Below are 17486 nucleotides of genomic sequence, written 5' to 3' on the forward strand. Positions count from 1 at the left end.
GAGAGATGGGGGAAACTGTGTGTGTGTGTGTGTGAGTGTGTGTGTGTGAATGTGTGTGTGTGTGCACGCACGTGTGTTTTAAGGAAAAAAGCCCACAGTCCAGTCCAGTCAGACCCAGCCTGGGAGGCTGTGAGCCGGCCTTTCGTAATTGCCCCCTCCCCGCGGCCCCCTCCCCGAGGCCTCCCCCTTCTCCCGCCCTCCCGCCCGCCCTCTCTCCCTCCCTCTTTCCCTCGCAGACCGACAAGGCAGCAATTACGCTTTGGGGATAAAACGAGGCGCAGAGAGCGGGCTGGGGCATTTCTCCCCGAGATGGCGGGTCCGACAGCTGCAGCCCTGTGGCCCGGAGCCCTCCTGCTTCTGCTGTGTATCCTCCACCCCTCGCAGCCTGGAGGTAGGCCTCACCCTGTTCCCTGACGTGCCCGCAGCCCTCGGGCCTACCGCTCAGGTGGCTGGACCGACGGACGGACGAGAGGAAGCTCTTCACCCCCAGCATCCTCCAGGGGGTCCCAGGCAGGAGCCCCTCAGCCACTGGATCCTTGGAACTGCCCCTCCCGGGAGCCAGCCGTGCTGAGCAGAAACCTGTCACACGATCGCCCCATAACTCAGGGTGGCCCCAAACCAGCACCGGCTTCTGCTGCCCCAAGAGGGCTGATGGGCCCTGCTCTGTCCTGGGGGGTCTCCCGGTATGGGGGTCGCGAGCATGCTGGGGAAGGGCTGACGAGGTCCCGTCGGGTCTGTGGGCACCAGCAGTTTGCACACCTGTGGACCTGCCGGGTGTGCGCGTGTGCCCTGGGGGCAGGGGACCTGGGCTGGAGGCCAGCTCAGCGGCAGTGAGCTCTCTGACCACAGGTTCCTTGTCCCCTGGGAAGTCAGGACGCGCTCGGAGCAAAGTCAGGGTTAAGTTGATTATAGGGTTGCGAGTTGGAAAGCTGCCGCTGTGGTCTGTCCCTGGTGAGGAGGGCTGGGAGCATGCATGCAGGCGTGTGAGTGTGTATGTGTGAGTGTGTTACATGCTCTTGCACAGGTGTGCATGTTGTGTATATGCCCAGACGTGTCACCAAATAGAGGAGGAGGTTTCTGTGAGGGGATGAATGTTCACAGGTTCATCCTTGGACAGGGGGGTGTGTGTGTGTGTGTGTGTGTTTGGGAGGAGGGGTGCTGTAGGTACGTGAAAGTGCCTATTAGCATGTGTAAAAGTCTGCCACCCGACAGGCATGTATACGTGGGAGAGCTGGTGTGCAGGTGTGTCACTGGGTGTGGTTTGTCACTGTGCGTGTGAGTGTGTGTGTATATGTGTGGTATGGGACACAAGCGAGCACAAGGAAGCTGGGGAAGGTATCCGTCTCCTGGCAGAGGGAGAGTGGTGAGCGGCAGGGGCTTGAGTGGACCTCGGGGCACTCCTGGGCCACCTGGCCTTGGGTCCCGAGGGTGCCCCCCCCGGAGCTGCTAGCACCTGGGGGGACCCTGGGAGTGGCCTACCAGGGGTCCCTGACGGTGCTCCTGGCCACAGGAAAAGAGAGGTGCAGGCAGCCTCACGAGCCTTTGGTGGGGTAGCCTGGGTGCGGTCTGGTTTCCGGGAGAGTCTTCCTCGCCATGAGAACCGGCCCTTCAGTGGCGGCCAGCGTGGGGAGGTGCACCGGTTGCAGCAGGGCCAGGCCGGAGGGCTGGAGCAGGGGGCTGGGCAGCAGCAAGGGCTCCCTCCATGAGATTGACCAGCTGGGCAGGACCGCTGGGAGCAGGGGCTTCCTGCAGAGGTCAACTCCTGGGTCTGGGCGAGGCCAAGGGATGGTGTGCACCCTCAGATGGGGCCCGTGGGGGGCAGCGAGACAATCCCAGAGGAGCAGCCGCCCCTGTGCCCGAGAGTAGCAGCGCTGGTCCTGTCTGATCCTCCTCCCTGGAGTTTGGTCCCCGAACATCTGCCTTCCCAGAGAGAGCTCCCACCTAGAGCATGATGGTTAGTCCCCACTGGAGCCCTGGGAGTAGAGGATTTTTATCGACGCTTTTCTAATGGGGAGACTGAGGCTCAGACAGGCTAAGGCAGCCCCAGGGGGATTAGTACCAGCCAGCTCTCTGCCCTGGGCCAAAGATGAGGTGGCCAAGGTCCAGGTTCTGAGCAGCATTTGGGGAGGGGCAGGCTGGGGGCCAAGTACTCTGGGGTGGGCCTGCCCTAAGAAGAATGCATCCTCAATGACCGGGCTAAATGCTCCGTTGGTCCTGTTCTTCCTTTGCAAACATAACTCTCAGCTCTGTCCCAGGTGGTAGAGTAGCTGGGTCCAAAGAAGGGGTGTGTGAACTGATGATGTCTTCTGGGGTTGGTGCCCAGAGCCTCCCAAAGGAAGTCTAGAGAGATGGGACGTGGGAGGGGCCCCCCACCCAAACACATATGCGCACACACCTGCCTGGCTGTCCTGAGGGAACCCAGCTTCCCCCCACCCCTCATGCGTTCCCCAGTTCCAAAGAACCGTGTTGCCAGGGGAGACAAGGAAGGGGCATCCCGGGAACCTCTGTGATGGTAAAAGTTGTTTAGACCCATTTAAGATGGGTCAAAAGTAGCTTTGATCAGCTGCCACGAGAGAGAGAGAAATTACATCAGTTATAATCGGGACCAGCTGCCCCAAACCCCCAGAAATTTTGTCATTTCGGTTTTGGGTGTTTGTTTGTTTTCTTATTTCGGAACTGAAGACAGTTTGCAACAGGGATTTTCAGCCCTGGCTGCATAATTGGAGTTTCCCGGGAACTTGAAACAATTCTGATGTGGGGTCTCACCCAAGAATTCTTGCTTTATTTGGTCTGGGGAGGGACCCAGACCTGTAGGTCTTGTAAGAAGCTGCCCAGGTGACTGAGGCGCCTCTGGGACCCTGGACCTTGGGGTTAGGGGGTGATCCTGCTCCAAGTTTGCTGGGGCCAAGGCAGGAGGGCAGACGTGTCCGGGGGAGGGAGGGGACAGAGTCAGTCACTGGAGGATTGTTTTTGAAAAACGCTTGGCGGCCTTTCTCCGTGCAAACGACAAACAGCTTCGTGTGGTCTTATCTGCGCCCCAGGCCGGCCCCCTGGACTTGGAACTGGCAAAGCCCCCTGCCAAGGCCTGCTGGCCTGCTGCTTGCTCCCAAACAGCCATCTCCCAGATCTTTGAACCTAGATCAAAGGATCTGGAACGCAGAATGCCCTGCGTGTGATTGGGGTCAGATGCGGTTCCTGGGCCAAGCACTTCATTTCTCTGACTCTTGGTTTCCCTGGCTGAAAAATGGGGAGAAACATCCCTGCCCTACTTACTGCCTAGGGCCAGTGGGAGGCTCCAGCAATGAACATTGCAAAAAAATAAACAAATAAAGCATCAAGTAAGAGGACTGTGGGAATGCAAATTTTAAAAGCTGTATATTCTCTTATTCAGAATTTGCTATCTTGGACTGATCAACCCTTGTAATTCATGCGCGTTTATGAGGTTTAGTTTTCCCTCTTGCTACTCATGCCACGTTTTGTCCAGTGTGTAACAGAGATGCAGTAATGGAGGAAGCTGACAAGACTGGGAGAGGGGGTGGCCTAGAGGAGTCCCAGGAAATCCAGAAAGGCTTCCTGGAAGAAGTGACATTTGAGTTAGACCTTGAAAAAAGGTAAATGTTCGAGGAACTTCTGTGGATGAGAGATGGGCCTCAGTCTTTGGGGCTCTGGGAGGCAGACCTAGAGAGACAGAGGGGCAGATTCTATCTCAGTAGGAGGAAGATCTCTCCGCAGGTAGAGCAGACAGCATCGGGAGGTGGGAATTTGCCTGTCACTGGAGGCGTGCAAGCAGGAACACAATGGGATGTTTGCAGAAGGAATTTCAGCCCAGGCCAGAAGACAGTTACGATCCCTGAGAGTATAGGATCATGATTCTAAGATGCAAGAGACAAGTTCCACCCTGGGCTAGCCGGTGAAACAAGCCAAACCCACATAAAACAAGACAAGTATGCTCCAGGCCAACTGCTTTGGGCCGATGAGCAGTGAGAACCACAGGCTCAGAGACGGCAGGGGGGAGAAGCTGAGCCCAGTCTTGGTGGAAGGGTAGGACTTGGATAGAGGAGAGGGCATTCCTGGCAGGAGGAACTTCTCAGGCCAAGGAGGGGAGGTGGGAAGGAGGATGCCCCTTCCCATGATGGGGCAGGAGAGGAGGCTGCTGCCTTTCGAAGGCCTTTGATCAACTCCTGTCTTATTCTATTGTCACCTCTCCTGCGCTTGAAGAGAGGCCAGGCGTAGATCCTTTACACCCACTAAGCCTTCCCTATTTCCTCAGTGCAAAATGGGGATCAGAACCCCTGGCCCCCCAGGCCGTGATGGTTCAGGCACGGAGTTTGGCAAACACTGTTGGGATCTGAATCATAGGGGTGGAGAGTAGGGAGAAGAAAGAGCTTGGGACGGAAGAAGCAGAAGGAGCTGGCAGGCCCAGGAGGGGCCTGGCCACTGGTCAGGGAACAGAACCCCAGGAGAGGAAGTGGGGCTTCAGCCAGGCCAGCCCGAGGTGGGGGGACCCCGAGGTGGGGAGACCCTTAGGCTGGTTGGGGATGGAACAGGTCAGACCAGACCCACAGGCAACCTCCTTGCCTCCCCTCCACCTAACTCACCCATCCTTTATTTATTTATTTTTTTTATTTATTTTTTTTTGGCGGTACGCAGGCCTCTCACCTCCGCGGCCTCTCCCATTGCGGAGCACAGGCCCCGGACGTGCAGGCCCAGCGGCCACAGCTCACGGGCCCAGCCGCTCCGCAGCATGCGGGATCCTCCCGGACCAGGGCACGAACCCGCATCCCCTGCATCGGCAGGCGGACTCCTAGCCACTGCGCCACCAGGGAAGCCCCCACCCATCCTTTATTGAACACCTACTGTATACCTGGCCTTAGGCCATGTGCTGTGCAGTGAAGTAGAAACAAAGTGTCACCTTTTTTTTTAAGCGTTACCGAGTGCCAGGCCCAGGGTAGGACAGGTTTCTTGAACTCTTTGACAACTCGCAACAACCTGGCAAGGCAGCAGTTATCAGCCCCACGTTGCTACAAAGGAAACTGAGGTTCAGAGAGGTTAAGTGACTTGCCTGAGGTCACACAGATGGTAAGAAGTGGCACAGCCAAGATTAGAGGCCAGATGGGTCTACCCTGAGCCCCTTGCTCCCTCCACCCACCATGTCGTTCCTGCAGTCTGCCCTGGAGCAGAGGGTTAGAGAGAGAGAAAGGGGAGGAGGAGAGAGGCTGAGGCAGAGAAAGGCCTGGAGCACAACAGGGAAAGGCACATAAGAGACAGAGCTCGGAGCCGGAGGCCAGAGCCAGAGAAGGCATCAAAGGCCTGGGGCGGACCATGTGTGCACTTGGCAGACGACGACAGGACCCAGGCGCTCATTCCCAGCAGGCCCAGCCTCCTGGGGCCACTGCCCTGAGCCCCTGAGGCTCTGAGCAGACTGCTTAGACACTCCAGGCCTGGATTGCAGTGCCTGGGGGGCCTCAGGCCCGGGGGGGGAGGTAAGGGGGTGGCGCCGGGGCTTTGGCACGGGGTGGCCATGAGAGCTTGGCATCCTCTACCCTGCTGGGTCATGGCTTAGGCTGACAGAGCCCTGGGGCCAGCAGGCCAGACGTCTGCTGGGCACACTGCGGAGCTGCCCGACACTGTCCCCCAGCCCAGTCCGCGCCCCATTCGGCAGGGTGGTGCTGGGGCCCGGGCTGGGGCACCGGCAAGGCGGCTTGTCAAGGCTGGGGCCGTTCTGTGGCGGTGCAGTCGGGGCCTGGTGTGCTCCAGGATTGTCTGTTGCCATGACTACGTGCAGGCTGGGTCTGGAGCCCTGCATCACAGCGTTCCCCGGTGAGAGCTTCACTGGTCCGTGGGGACTGAACTCGTGATCTGGGCTGGGCAGACAGCCCCTGGACTGGCCAGTGAATTAGCTTTTCCTTCGGAAACTATTCACTTTGCTCATTCATGGTGTCCCCCTCTGGGCCCCGGCGCCTCCTTAGACAGCTCTGTGTCAGACGGCCAGAGCACCACCCAACCACTGCTGCCTGGTGGCTGAGGAGGCGGACCTCACGCCGTCCTCTCAGCGTGGGAATGGCCGCACTTTTGTCGGCAGCAGCCACGATTCCTTACCGCTCACTGTAACGGTCCGGCCTGCCCTCACACAGCTCTGGCCCCTCCCGTGCCGCTCAGGGCTAGAGAGGCTTGGCTGCCCAGCAAAAGGTGCTCAGACCCAGCCCCATGCCAGGCTCTCTCCAGGTAACGCAGTGCAAACCGTTATGCTCAGAGGAGTAGCCTGGCTTTGAATCCAGGCTCGATCTCTTTCCACCTGTGTGACCCCCCCCCCCCCGCCCCGCACATCCCTTAACCTCTCTGAGCCTGACTTCACATCTGTTAACATGAAGATAATAACCTCTGCCCTTCCAGCCTCACCAGGCCATTTTGAGGAGCATGAATGAGAAAATGCTTTGTAAACATTATTTGCTTAGTCAACCTAAATTGCTTTGCAGACACGCAGTATTATTATCATCATCATTATCTTTATTGTTAGCATGCTTTTATTCATTCTGGCTAATGGAGGACTCTACCTACTTCATTCCAGGGGTCCCAGGGGCTGTTCCTGGTGCAGTGCCTGGAGGCGTCTTCTTCCCAGGTAATGTACATGAAATTGTCACACTCCCAGGTAAGACATGGTGATTACATTTGTGAGAGATGCACATTGTGACACTGCAGAAGGGAGGAACATTGGCACACCTACCCCAGAGGACCCATAAGTCACTCCTATTTTAAAAAGCAGTTACATGATGCTATTTTACAACTATTAAGAGCACAAAGTTTCTGAAAGATGAAACGCAATGCTTGTGAGACTGTCGGAAAGTGACCGCCTCACCGATCCCTGCTGTTTTAGTCTTCGAACCATTCACCTCACTCTTGGAAACCCATTCAAAGGAAATAATTGAGAAGAGAAAAAGAACCATCTGCCCCAAGGTTCGTAGGAATGTTCCTTGCAAAAATGCAAACAAGAAACCCACCTGACTGGAGGGTGTGATTAAATAAACTTATATGATGCAACTACTAAAAATTATGAATATGCTGTCTGTCGGGTAACATGGTAAAGTGATTCTCAAGTAAAAACAATATAAAAGCAAGGACTAGGTGCGGATGGAGATTGGGCCCCCTCCAAAAAGAGAAAATGGGCAGAATATTAACTCAATGGCATGGTGGGGGGTGGCGGGGGACGTATTTTCTTTTTTTAACATCTTTATTGGACTATAATTCCTTTACAATTTTTCTTTTAATTTAGAAAAAAGCATAATGTCTTAAAGTAGATTGAAACGTCAAACCTAATATTTTCAATACTTACAATGTGTCTGAGTGTTCAGAACCAACGTGGAAGTGAGGGCAGCTACCAGCACACCCCCAGGTACACACAGGCACACAGCTGTTTCCCCGATGAGATGGATGAGGAAACAGAGGCTCACAGAGGTCAAGGCTTGCCTGAGGTCATATGGCTAGGCAGCGGTGGATTTGCCAGGGTCAATGGATGGCTTCCTGGCAGGGACCCTGATGGTCCTCTCTCTCTCTTTCTCTCTCTCTCTCTCTCTCTCCCCTCAACACAGGCGCTGGTCTCGGAGGCCTGGGAGGAGGTGAGCTCAGACGCCAAACTTGGTTCCTCAGCGATGGGGTCTGGGTCTCACTCTAGTCCACATACGTGCTCAGATCTGAGAACCTCAGAAGGCCCAGACATTAAGGGACCCCTCATTTCACAGACCGAGCATCCACTGGGGAGGGATTTGTCTAAGAACTAGAACTCACGAGTCCCCTAAGCCTCTCCCCCTGGCCTCTTTCCCTGGGGGCCCTGCCTTCTTTCATATTTCTTTCTTTTTTTTTTCAAATTAATTAATTTATTTTTGGCTGCGTTGGGTCTTCGTTGCTGTGTGCGGGCTTTCTCTAGTTGCTGCGGGCGGGGGCTACTCTTCATTGAGGTGCGTGGGCTTCTCATCGCGGTGGCTTCTCTTGTTGTGGAGCACGGGCTCTAGGTGCACGGGCTCAGTAGTTGTGGCTCGCGGGCTGTAGAGCGCAGGCTCAGTAGTTGTGGCGCACAGGCTTAGTTGCTCTGCGGCACATGGGATCTTCCCGGACCAGGGCTCGCACCCATGTCCCCTGCACTGGCAGGCAGATTCTTAACCACTGCGCCACCAGGGAAGTCCCTCTTTCACATTTCTTTTGATCCTCAGTAATATCCCTGCAAAGCCAACTGCGCGGGAAGCATCATCCCCTTCAGAGGCTGGGAAACAGTGTGAGAGAGGGTAACGCCAAATCAGGGCCAGAGCTGGGCTTCCCACACAGGCATGTGGACACTGGGCTCCCAGCAGCTCCCTGTGCAGAGGGGAGGATCATTCCTCACCTCACAGTGAGACCCCGCAGTACCCTGGGGGATCGTGGTAGGTCAGGTGGGCTGGGACTCCCCATTTACCACCATCTCTTCCCTCTGCAGCACTGGGCCCTGGAGGCAAACCACCCAAGCCAGGTAAGACCCGTGGCCTCAGAGCACTGAGTGAGTGCCGACGGGGTAGGGGAGGGAAGGGTCCGCAGAGCTGTGAACCCAGCCTATGGACGGAGGAGGGAGGGAGGCGGTGGGCAGCAACAGCCCCTCTGCCCCCTGGTCAACCCCACCTATGACCTGGCTAGGGCCAGGCTCTGGGGCATCCAGGGTCAGGAGGCTGGAGGCAGCTTGCTGTCCTCCATGTGCGAGGAGTGTCTGGCACCTACCCTGCCGGTGCCTATGTGCCCAGCTGCCCTGACTGTCCCCTGTGCACAGAGTCCCAGAAACAGCCCTGGTGCTGGAGTCAAAGGTAGGAATTGATGTTCCAGTGGCCACCAAGCCTGTGGGCTCAGACACAGATGGTGGGCCCCATACTCTGCCTGAATGGTCTCTGACCACAAACCAAGCCCTCTCTTACTCCAGGCCAAGATCCTAGATGTCCCTGTCCTTAATGACAATCTGAGCCCTTATCCTGACCCCAGGCTGAATCTTGACCCCAGACCAAGCCCTGAACCTAACCCTAGGCTTCACCCTGACCCTGGCCCCAGATGAGCTTCCTTCCCAGGCCCCTTCCGGCTGTGTCCAGACCAAGGAGTTTTCCAGTATGAGGATGTGGCCAGATCTATCCCGGCCTTGCCCATGGGGCTTGGATCTGCCACTAGGGTCCACCATCAGCTCCAGAGAACACACCCCCAGGAAAGAGGGAGGGCGGCTTCCTCCTCCAGGAGGCCCTGGTGGATAAGGATCAGGTGGGGGAAGGGGCGTCTCTGTCCGGATTTATGGCCCTAAGAGCATGAGACGCTTCACATGCAGCCCTGGCGCCCCCCACCCTGATCTGTGTCTCCCTGGCTCTGAAGCCTGGGACTGCAGGACAGTTTGCATGTCCAACAGCTCTTACGAAATCCAGATATTCGATGATTCAAGTGCAAGTGAATCTACAAGACCCAGCTTCCCCTTCCCTGCAAGCCCATTTGCGTTATGAAACTACAGGGCTGGGGCCAGCCGAGAGAGATGCAGGAGGGCAGGAGGTCTGGGCAAGGGGTTTGCTGGGGTCTGTTGGGGTCTGCAAGGCTGGAGCCCTCGGGATTCACTGCTTATCCCGCCTGAACCTGTTTCCTATCTTCTCGGAGGGGTGGGTGATCTTAGCAGGGTCTTTGACGGCAGAGAGAGAACAGGGAAAGGCTAGATAAACAAAGGTGTGGAATTAGGATCGTGCTTAGCTGTGAAGACCCAAATGGTAGCGGTCGTGACTGCAGAGCTAGAACAGGGATTCATTGATCCCATTGGCAGCAGGGGACACACGGCGGGTTGTGATGAAACACCGAAGAGAAGACTGTGAAAACTGCATTCAGTTGCAGTTGATAAAGTGAAGCTTTTATTGATGAAAGATTTAGTTTAGACTTCCAAAAGAACTTCTGGCTCAGGGTGAAGGCGTAGACCGAGAGGAAAGTCAGAGCATCTGCTCATGAAAAGGGGCTGGACTCCATGACCTCCCTGAGGTCATCTTTCAGCCTTAGGACTCTGAGCTACAAAGGCCTGGACAGGGCCACAGTGCCCCCCCGACACACACACAAAGGGCAGCTCCCCACATCCGGGCAGCAGGGACGCCTGGGCCTGCCCAGATGGGATGGAACTGGGCACAGACAATGCAGGTCATGCTTGGGAACAACTAATCCATTGGCGAGTGGAGGGTGGGTGGCCTGGCAGCTGCTCCACCTGGGCCTCGGCCGGTGGCCCCGCCTGGGCTCTCAGTGGGGGACCAGGCAGCTGGGAGCCAGCCCCACCTACACCCCCAGCACCGGCTGGAGGCCAGTCACCCACGTGAGAGAACAGGGGGGAGCAGAGGGGCCACCCACCGGTCACCCTGGCAGGCTGCAGACGCTCTGCACCCCCTGCCCACGAGCCCTCTGGTCCCAGGAAGGTGGGGAACATGCTGGCCGTTTTGTAAGTAGGGAAACTTGAGTCTCAGAGAGGTGAAGTGACTTGCTCTTTCATGCAAGGAGTAGCTTGGGACAGCGGGATTTGAATCCAGGGCTCTCCGACTCCAGGGGAGAGAGACGGTTGGGTAAGCCAGGTCCCCGGGCAACCAGGGAGTCCAGCCCCTCTCTCCTTCGCCCTCTCTCCTCCATTCTAGGGGCTGGACTCCTTGGGGCATTTGGGCCACGTGAGTCCACAGGAAGGAGGGCATGTAGCTGGTCATGCTACAGGGTGGCCCTGGGACCAGACAACTCTGGGGGAGCACGGGACGAGGGCAGATGGCCGCACAGGGGCTGCATGTCCCACCCCACGCACCCAGTCTCTTCTCACTTCCTGTTCGGTCCCCATCCTCTCCTCCCAGCCCCTCTGCGGTAAGGAAAGGCCCGAGCGTGTCCGCTGCCCTGTTGGAGCTCAGGACACAGGCCTGGCTGGAGAGAAACCCCTGCCAGAGCTGGGGAGGGGCAGGGCCCGCAGCCCTGGGAAGTGGACCCAGACACACCCCACGCCCAGCTAGACCACACCACACCTGCCCGGAAGGGAGACTGGCCGGAGTCAGAGGCCCATCTTACAGAGGGACTAGCTGGGTTTCAGACAGGCCAGCTCACAGAAGTAGGAAATGGGGTTGGGGGACCACACCCAGTGGAAGCTAGGTGGACTCTCCAGGGCTCAGCAGCCCTGCATGTTTGAGGTCGGTCCCCAGAGGGGCCGGCCCTGAGCTTGGAACCCTGGTGGCCGGGACTGGTGCTTGTGGGAGAGATTCTAGCATAATTGGAAACAAACCCAGCACGGTTGTGAACTCCAACCTGATTGCCCATCGGTCCTGGCCAAAGCCGTGGAATGTCTCCTGGAGGGGGAAAAGGAGAGATTGAGCCCAGATGTGGGAAGGAGAGAGCCAGAGGGACCCATTCGGCTGTTCATAAACATTTTAGCATCTGTCTGCAGGCAGGGAGGCTCCCGGACTGCAGGGCAGGCTAGACGGATGGACAAAAGGGGCTCCAGATACAGGGGAGAGGGCGTGGCCTGAGGCAGGGGACCCCTGCGAGGAAGCCAGTGAGAGGCCCGGGGTGGGGCAGCTAACGTGGGAGCAGAGCAGGGCCCGGCCTGGGTGAGATCTTGCCGGCAGCTCGTGCTCAGCCCCAGCCCTCACAGAAAGCCCCTCTGGGTCCCTCGTTAGGTGGCGGGCCTTCTAAGGGAAGTGAGGTCTGGTCAGGGCGTGTTGTACGGAGTCAGCACAGTCAGTCCACATGGCACATAGCTGCTGGTTGCTAAACAGCGGCTGCTACTTCATCAGATCGGCCCCTGAGCACCAAAGGTTTGAGTCCAGCTTAGGGCCCTGAGCGGCCACACGCCGACCACAGCATTGCCAGGGTCCCGCCCCTACTCCACGAGACCCTTTCCACCCTGGGCCCAGGAGCGATGCCCCACACCAGCCCCTCACCTGGCTCTGTCTTCTTCTCCCCGGGTGCAGGAGGGCTCGTAGGCGCCGGCCTTGGGGCAGGTTAGTGTGGACACCAGGCAAGGTGCCCCTCTGGGGGCCAGAGCATCTGCCCAGTAAGAAGGGCAGCTGGGGGTACGAGGATGCAGACCGGGCCTGTCCTGGGCACTGGTGTAAGGGGTGGTGCTGTGACCGCTGTCCAGGGCACAAGGGAATCACAGCTGGGGCCTGGGTGCTGTTATAACCTAGTAACCAGAGCTGGAGGGGAGCAGCCCCAGGAGCCCAAAGGAGCCGCCCACCTCGGCGGGGCTTCAGGAAGGCTTTCTGGAGGAGGGAGGTGTGGAAGGTAGACCCCGAAAGATGCCTGCGGTTTGTCAGGCCTGCCCCAAAGTGCCCGCTGACACCGCACCCCGTCCCGGGAGCAGCAGTCGCAGCTTTGCGTGGAGCAGAAGAGCCTCAAATGTACCTCGTGGGCAGCGCGGGCCGGGGAAGGGCTGCGGGCAGGACCTCACTCCGTCCTCCTCTCTGCAGGGCTTGGGGCCTTTCCTGGAGGGGCCTTCCCAGGAGCTCTGGTGCCCGGCGGCCCGGCTGGCGCTGCTGCAGCCTATAAAGCCGCTGCCAAGGCCGGTGAGTGTCACCCTTTGGGACGTGCCATAAGCCCTCTGGCCTCCGCAGGCTCTCCACCTGGCAAAGAACCTTTCCTGAAGGGCAAGCAGACGGGAGCCTCAGCTCCATCTCCTGGGGGTGCGGGGAGGCAGCCAGCTGTGCCCGAGTCTCAGAGGTGGTGGCAGACCCAGACCTCAGCCCCGGGCCCTCCCGCCTGTGACTGTTCCTGGTGTGACCTCTCTCCTCTCCCACTCCTGGCTCTGTAGGTGCTGCGGGGCTTGGTGGCATCGGCGGCTTAGGAGTGCCTGCAGGTATGGAGGCGAGACCTGGGTGGCCCCGGCGAAGGCCGTGGGGGTGGGGGGTGGTGGAGCCCACTCTGTGGTGGCCCCTTCCCTACCAGGTGCGGTGGTACCTCAGCTCGGAGCAGGAGTTGGAGTGAAGCCCGGGAAGGTGCCAGGTCAGTGTGGATGGAGTCCCTGGGGGTGGAGGGCAGAGGTCAGGGAGGAGTGAGAGCTTCTAAGGCCCACGGGGCAGGAAGGACAGGGCCCGGCTGCAGCAGGGCAGGGGGCATAGCCAGACCCAGAGCATGGTGCCGTGTCCCAGATAGGGGCGAGGGGCCCTGGTCTACCTCCCGGGCCCTTCTTCCAGGACCTTGGAGCAGACCTCAGAGACAGACTCTGTGGCACCCACATTCAGGCGACAGATGGGGACGCTGAGCTTCAAGATAGGGAGTTGGCGCAGAAGGGCCCGCCCGTCACTGCGGAGCGGGGTGGGGGGGGGGGAGACCGAGGTGGGCCGACTCCCCATCCGGTGTTTGTTCCTCTGCACCAAGCCCTTGAGGAAGTGACTTCAGGTTAAACAAAAGGCTGCCTGAGTCCACACAGCAGGGAGGGAACATCTGGAAGCTGTTAACCCAGAGGTGGGCTGGGCCGGCCATGTAAACAGGCTCCAGGAGATGGGACAAATCCACGCACAGAAGGGTTTGCAGATGACTTCCGGAACTTACGGGAAGAGGGCTGCAGCCACTGCATGTGTCCCTCGCCGTTCCCGCCGGGCACCCAGGTGGCTGGCTCGGGAGCCCCAGAGCTGCCACGGCGGGAAGGGCCTGGAGGGGCCCCTGGAGGCCAGGCTGCCACTCACTCTCCTTCTTTGGCCACAGGTGTGGGGCTCCCAGGTGTATACCCAGGTGGAGTGCTCCCAGGCGCAGGTGAGAGCAAGCAGGAGAAGGGGACCCTGTAGCAAGGAGAGCAGACCCTGGCAGCCTCCCCCGTGGCCCCCCACCCCCCCCCCCCCGAAGCCGAGGCCACCAGAGACCTTGGGTCCTGACCAGCATTTTCTCCCTAAGCATCAAAGCTCAGGCTACAGGCGTCAGATCTCTGGTTGTCTTTTCCCTACGAGGATCCACAAGCTTCCCCTGGCCCCCCGGCGCCCTGAGCCCAGGCCCAGACCCAGACGTCATCACAGCCTGCAGTGGGCCCCCAAGGACAGACCAAGTCCCCAGTGTGGCCAGCTGTTTCCCAAAAGCCATAAGTCACCAGGGGCCCCACCCAGTGCATCCGCCCTGCAGGAGGCCCTCGGAGCTGCCCTCTCAACCTCCTTTCCCCACCAGGGCCCGGCCACCCCACCCAACACGTGACCTCTTGAATTCCCCCAAAAGCCCAGACTCGGGCTGCTCTGCGGGATTGGCTGGCAGAGTGTCCCTCCCTCGGCCCCTCCCTGCCACGGTGGCCCAGCCCCAGGGGAGACAGGAGAGGTGACAGCACTGGACACTGGCAAATGGAGTGTCACCCAGCCAGAGCAGATGACTGCTTTGTGTTTGCTTGTCAATCACATCCAGTGAGAGCCCCCCAAGGTCACAGGCCTCCCCGACCTGCAGGCTCTCCCCACTTCTGGCAGGCTTCTACCGTCTGCCTTCTCTGATGAGGGTGAGCAGGGCGGCGGGAAATTAGCTCCAGTTTAGAGACAGGCCAACAGAAACACAGAAGCACATGGCTAGGAAATAGCATTAAAACTTCCGACCTTGGGTCAGATGGGGAAGAAAAGTCACTACCAAAGAGGCCCTCCCCGCACCCTGTGAGCCATGCCAGTAGCTGACAGTCAGTGCAGAAGGAGGCCAGCTGTGTCACTGACGGGTATGGTGCCGGGCTGGACCTTCCAGGCCGGCCTTCCCACGCCCACTGCGAGCCCCCTCTTTGACCCTTCAGGAGCTCGGTTCCCGGGTGTAGGGGTGCTCCCTGGGGTTCCCACTGGAGCAGGCGTCAAGCCCAAGGCCCCAGGTATGTTGCCAGCTGGGCTGGGGACCCATGGTGGGAATCTCCATTCACCCTCAGTCCCCTCCGTCCTGGGGTGAGGGGCGGGGACCCTGGGCTCAGCTGGCTGAGATGGGCGGCACATCTCTCAGAAATCCCCAAGTGTGTGCGAGGCAGCATGAGCTGGGAGGTCTGGGCAGAAGTGGCCACGGCTCGGGTCAGCCTGCCCCTCAGCACTGCCACTGGTGCGTAGGCCCTGTGCCCGTGGTGGCAGGGCTGCAGTGAGGGCTCCTTGTCACTGCAGGTGGAGGCGGAGCTTTTGCTGGAATCCCAGGTAAGGCAAGGCCGGGTCCCCCATGCCAGTGAGGGTGGGCAGGAGATCCTCCCCTGGGAGGGGCTGGGCGTACCTACTGCTCCAGGCCTCGGACTGGCTTCAGCGCAAAGTGACATCAATCACAGACCTGCTTCCCCCGTCCCAACCCTCTGTCTGGGAGCCCAGATGAGCCCAGAAAGCCCAGCAGTCTGTGCCAAATGCCACAAGGGCTACAGGCCCTGAGTGTGGCCCAAGCCCCAGGAGGGAGAGTGTCCGGCAGCTTCCAGAAGGAAGTGGCCCATCACTGGGGGCTGCTCTGCTGGCCGATGAGAAAGAGGCAGGAAGGCCCTCTAGGCACTAGGATGGTTTCCGGATTCCGGATGCCACGGGAGCTCATTCTGTCTGAGCAGAAGGTGGAGCGTGAGGCTGGGCGCTTCGCAGGGGCCGCTGGCTCGAGTGACTGGGACCTCATTTTGCTCTCCTTGTTCCCACAGGAGTTGGACCCTTTGGAGGTCCGCAGCCTGGAGTCCCTCTGGGGTACCCCATCAAGGCACCCAAGCTGCCAGGTAAGGCAGAAGGAGGATTCGAGAGACACCACTCGCTGGGCCTCCCTACTGGGAAGCCAGCTTGAGAGGGGACTTGTTTGGCCACCTGTGTCTTGGGGTGGACGAGGGTAGCCAGGAAACCTGGTATTAAAGCCCATTTCTGGTCGCCAGCAGAGGGAAGCAGGGGGAAGCCATCCTGCAAGTGTTGGTCTCACTCCCATGCACACACAGGCACAAGTGTGCACACACATGCACACACATGCACAGAGACCCATAGCCCTGATGGGAAACCGCTTGTGTTGATGGTAAGAAACACCATTCACTGGAAAGACTCCTCTGATGCCAACCCACCTCCACCCCAGCGATCAGCTCACATGATGAGCTGTTTCCTGATGGGGAGGAGAGTAAGGAAGATACGCAGACTCTGGGGCCATGGCAGGGCCTGAGTTGGTAGAAGAACGGGTGTCCCATCATGCCCTGGGGCAGGGGTGTCCTCTCCCTCCTCCACCAAGGCCTCTGCTCTCCCGAGAGCCTCTGAGAGCAGCTCACAGCCCTGGCGGAGGCGGCGCAGTCTTGGGCTTCAGTGCCTGTGGGAATAGGTCTGTCTACCCAGGTAGTGGGGGCCCAGTGAGGCATGGGGCCGCCATGGGGCAGCCCCTGATCCCACACTCCATCTCCTCAGGTGGCTACGGACTGCCCTACAGCACTGGGAAACTGCCCTTTGGTAAGGCCCTCTTAGACTGGCGGGCTTCTGCCTCTCTCCAGATGCAGGGTTCTGGCAAGGGAGCTGTGGCCCCAGCTCAGGGCTAAGAGAGCACCAGCTGTAGGGAGGGGGTGTGTGGAGTCTTGGAATGGGAGTCCCCGAAGGAGGGGACATGGAACTTGGACTCAGAGAGCCTCGCTCTCAATCCTGGCCCTCGCACTTATCACCAGGTCTTGGGAGAACCAGTTTCTTCTCTGAGCCTCAGTGTCTTTGTCTCTAAAATGGGAATAACCATCCCATACACATTTGTATTTAACTCTGGCTGGGTGGGAGACAGGTGGAGACTCTGGGTGGCCTGGCCCTTGAAGGGCAGGGGAGGGGGCAGCCACAGTGAGGTCCACGTGGATGCTCAGAGCCTCGCGTTTCGCAGGCTATGGTCCTGGAGGAGTAGCTGGTGCCGCGGGCAAGGCCGGGTACCCGACGGGGACAGGTAAGGAGAGCCTCACCCCACTGCCAGCCAAAGGGGGCACTAATTACCGAGCCTCCATAAAGCAGGCCAGCCCACCCTACATCCAGACCCCGGTCTGAGCCTGGAGAAGGATCCTCAACCTCTGCATGCTATGAAACCCCGCATCCACACCCAGATGGGAACCAGTTGGTTTTCTTTTTTTTTTTTTTATAAATCTATTTATTTATTTATTTTTGGCTGTGTCGGGTCTCTGTTGCTGTGCGCGGCTTTCTCTGATTGCGGCGAGCGGGGGCTACTCTTCATTGCAGTACGAGGGCTTCTCATTGCAGTGGCTTCTCTTGTTGTGGAGCACAGGCTCTAGGTGTGCGGGCTTCAGTAGTTGTGGCACGTAGCCTCAGCAGCTGTGGTGCATGGGCTTAGCTGCTCTGCGGCATGTGGGATCCTCCTGGACCAGGGCTTGAACCCGTGTCTCCTGCATTGGCAGGCGGATTCTTAACCACTGCGCCACCAGGGAAGCCCCGAACCAGTTGGTTTTCTTGGGGCTGGAATAGGTGGGCTCTGGAGATGCAGGGGCACATTTTCCAGAGTCTCTCTCCTTCCTCTCCCCCAGGGGTTGGCGCACAGGCTGCAGCAGCAGCAGCAGCTAAAGCAGCAGCAAAGCTTGGTGAGTACGCCTG

The 17486-nt window shown here is 58.9% G+C and overlaps 1 protein-coding gene across 3 annotated transcripts in view; it reads left to right on the top strand.

Moving 5' to 3' along the window:
• Positions 1-250: 250 nt before the first annotated feature.
• The window catches only part of ELN (elastin), a 32565-nt gene continuing 15329 nt past the window's right edge, over positions 251-17486 (top strand). For all 3 annotated transcript variants that reach the window (XM_082671671.1, XM_082671672.1, XM_082671673.1), the window contains exons 1-14: positions 251-391; positions 6569-6619; positions 7587-7613; positions 8465-8497; positions 12456-12551; positions 12797-12841; positions 12931-12987; positions 13690-13737; positions 14735-14806; positions 15084-15113; positions 15587-15658; positions 16320-16361; positions 16771-16830; positions 17420-17473. In XM_082671671.1, the coding sequence (XP_082527797.1) occupies positions 310-391; positions 6569-6619; positions 7587-7613; positions 8465-8497; positions 12456-12551; positions 12797-12841; positions 12931-12987; positions 13690-13737; positions 14735-14806; positions 15084-15113; positions 15587-15658; positions 16320-16361; positions 16771-16830; positions 17420-17473 (769 nt within the window). In that variant the 5' untranslated portion in view covers positions 251-309. The remainder of the gene's footprint in view (positions 392-6568; positions 6620-7586; positions 7614-8464; positions 8498-12455; positions 12552-12796; positions 12842-12930; positions 12988-13689; positions 13738-14734; positions 14807-15083; positions 15114-15586; positions 15659-16319; positions 16362-16770; positions 16831-17419; positions 17474-17486) is intronic.

Source organism: Grampus griseus, assembly GCF_964374135.1.
Source record: "Grampus griseus genome assembly, chromosome: 14".
Lineage (NCBI taxonomy): Eukaryota > Metazoa > Chordata > Mammalia > Artiodactyla > Delphinidae > Grampus > Grampus griseus.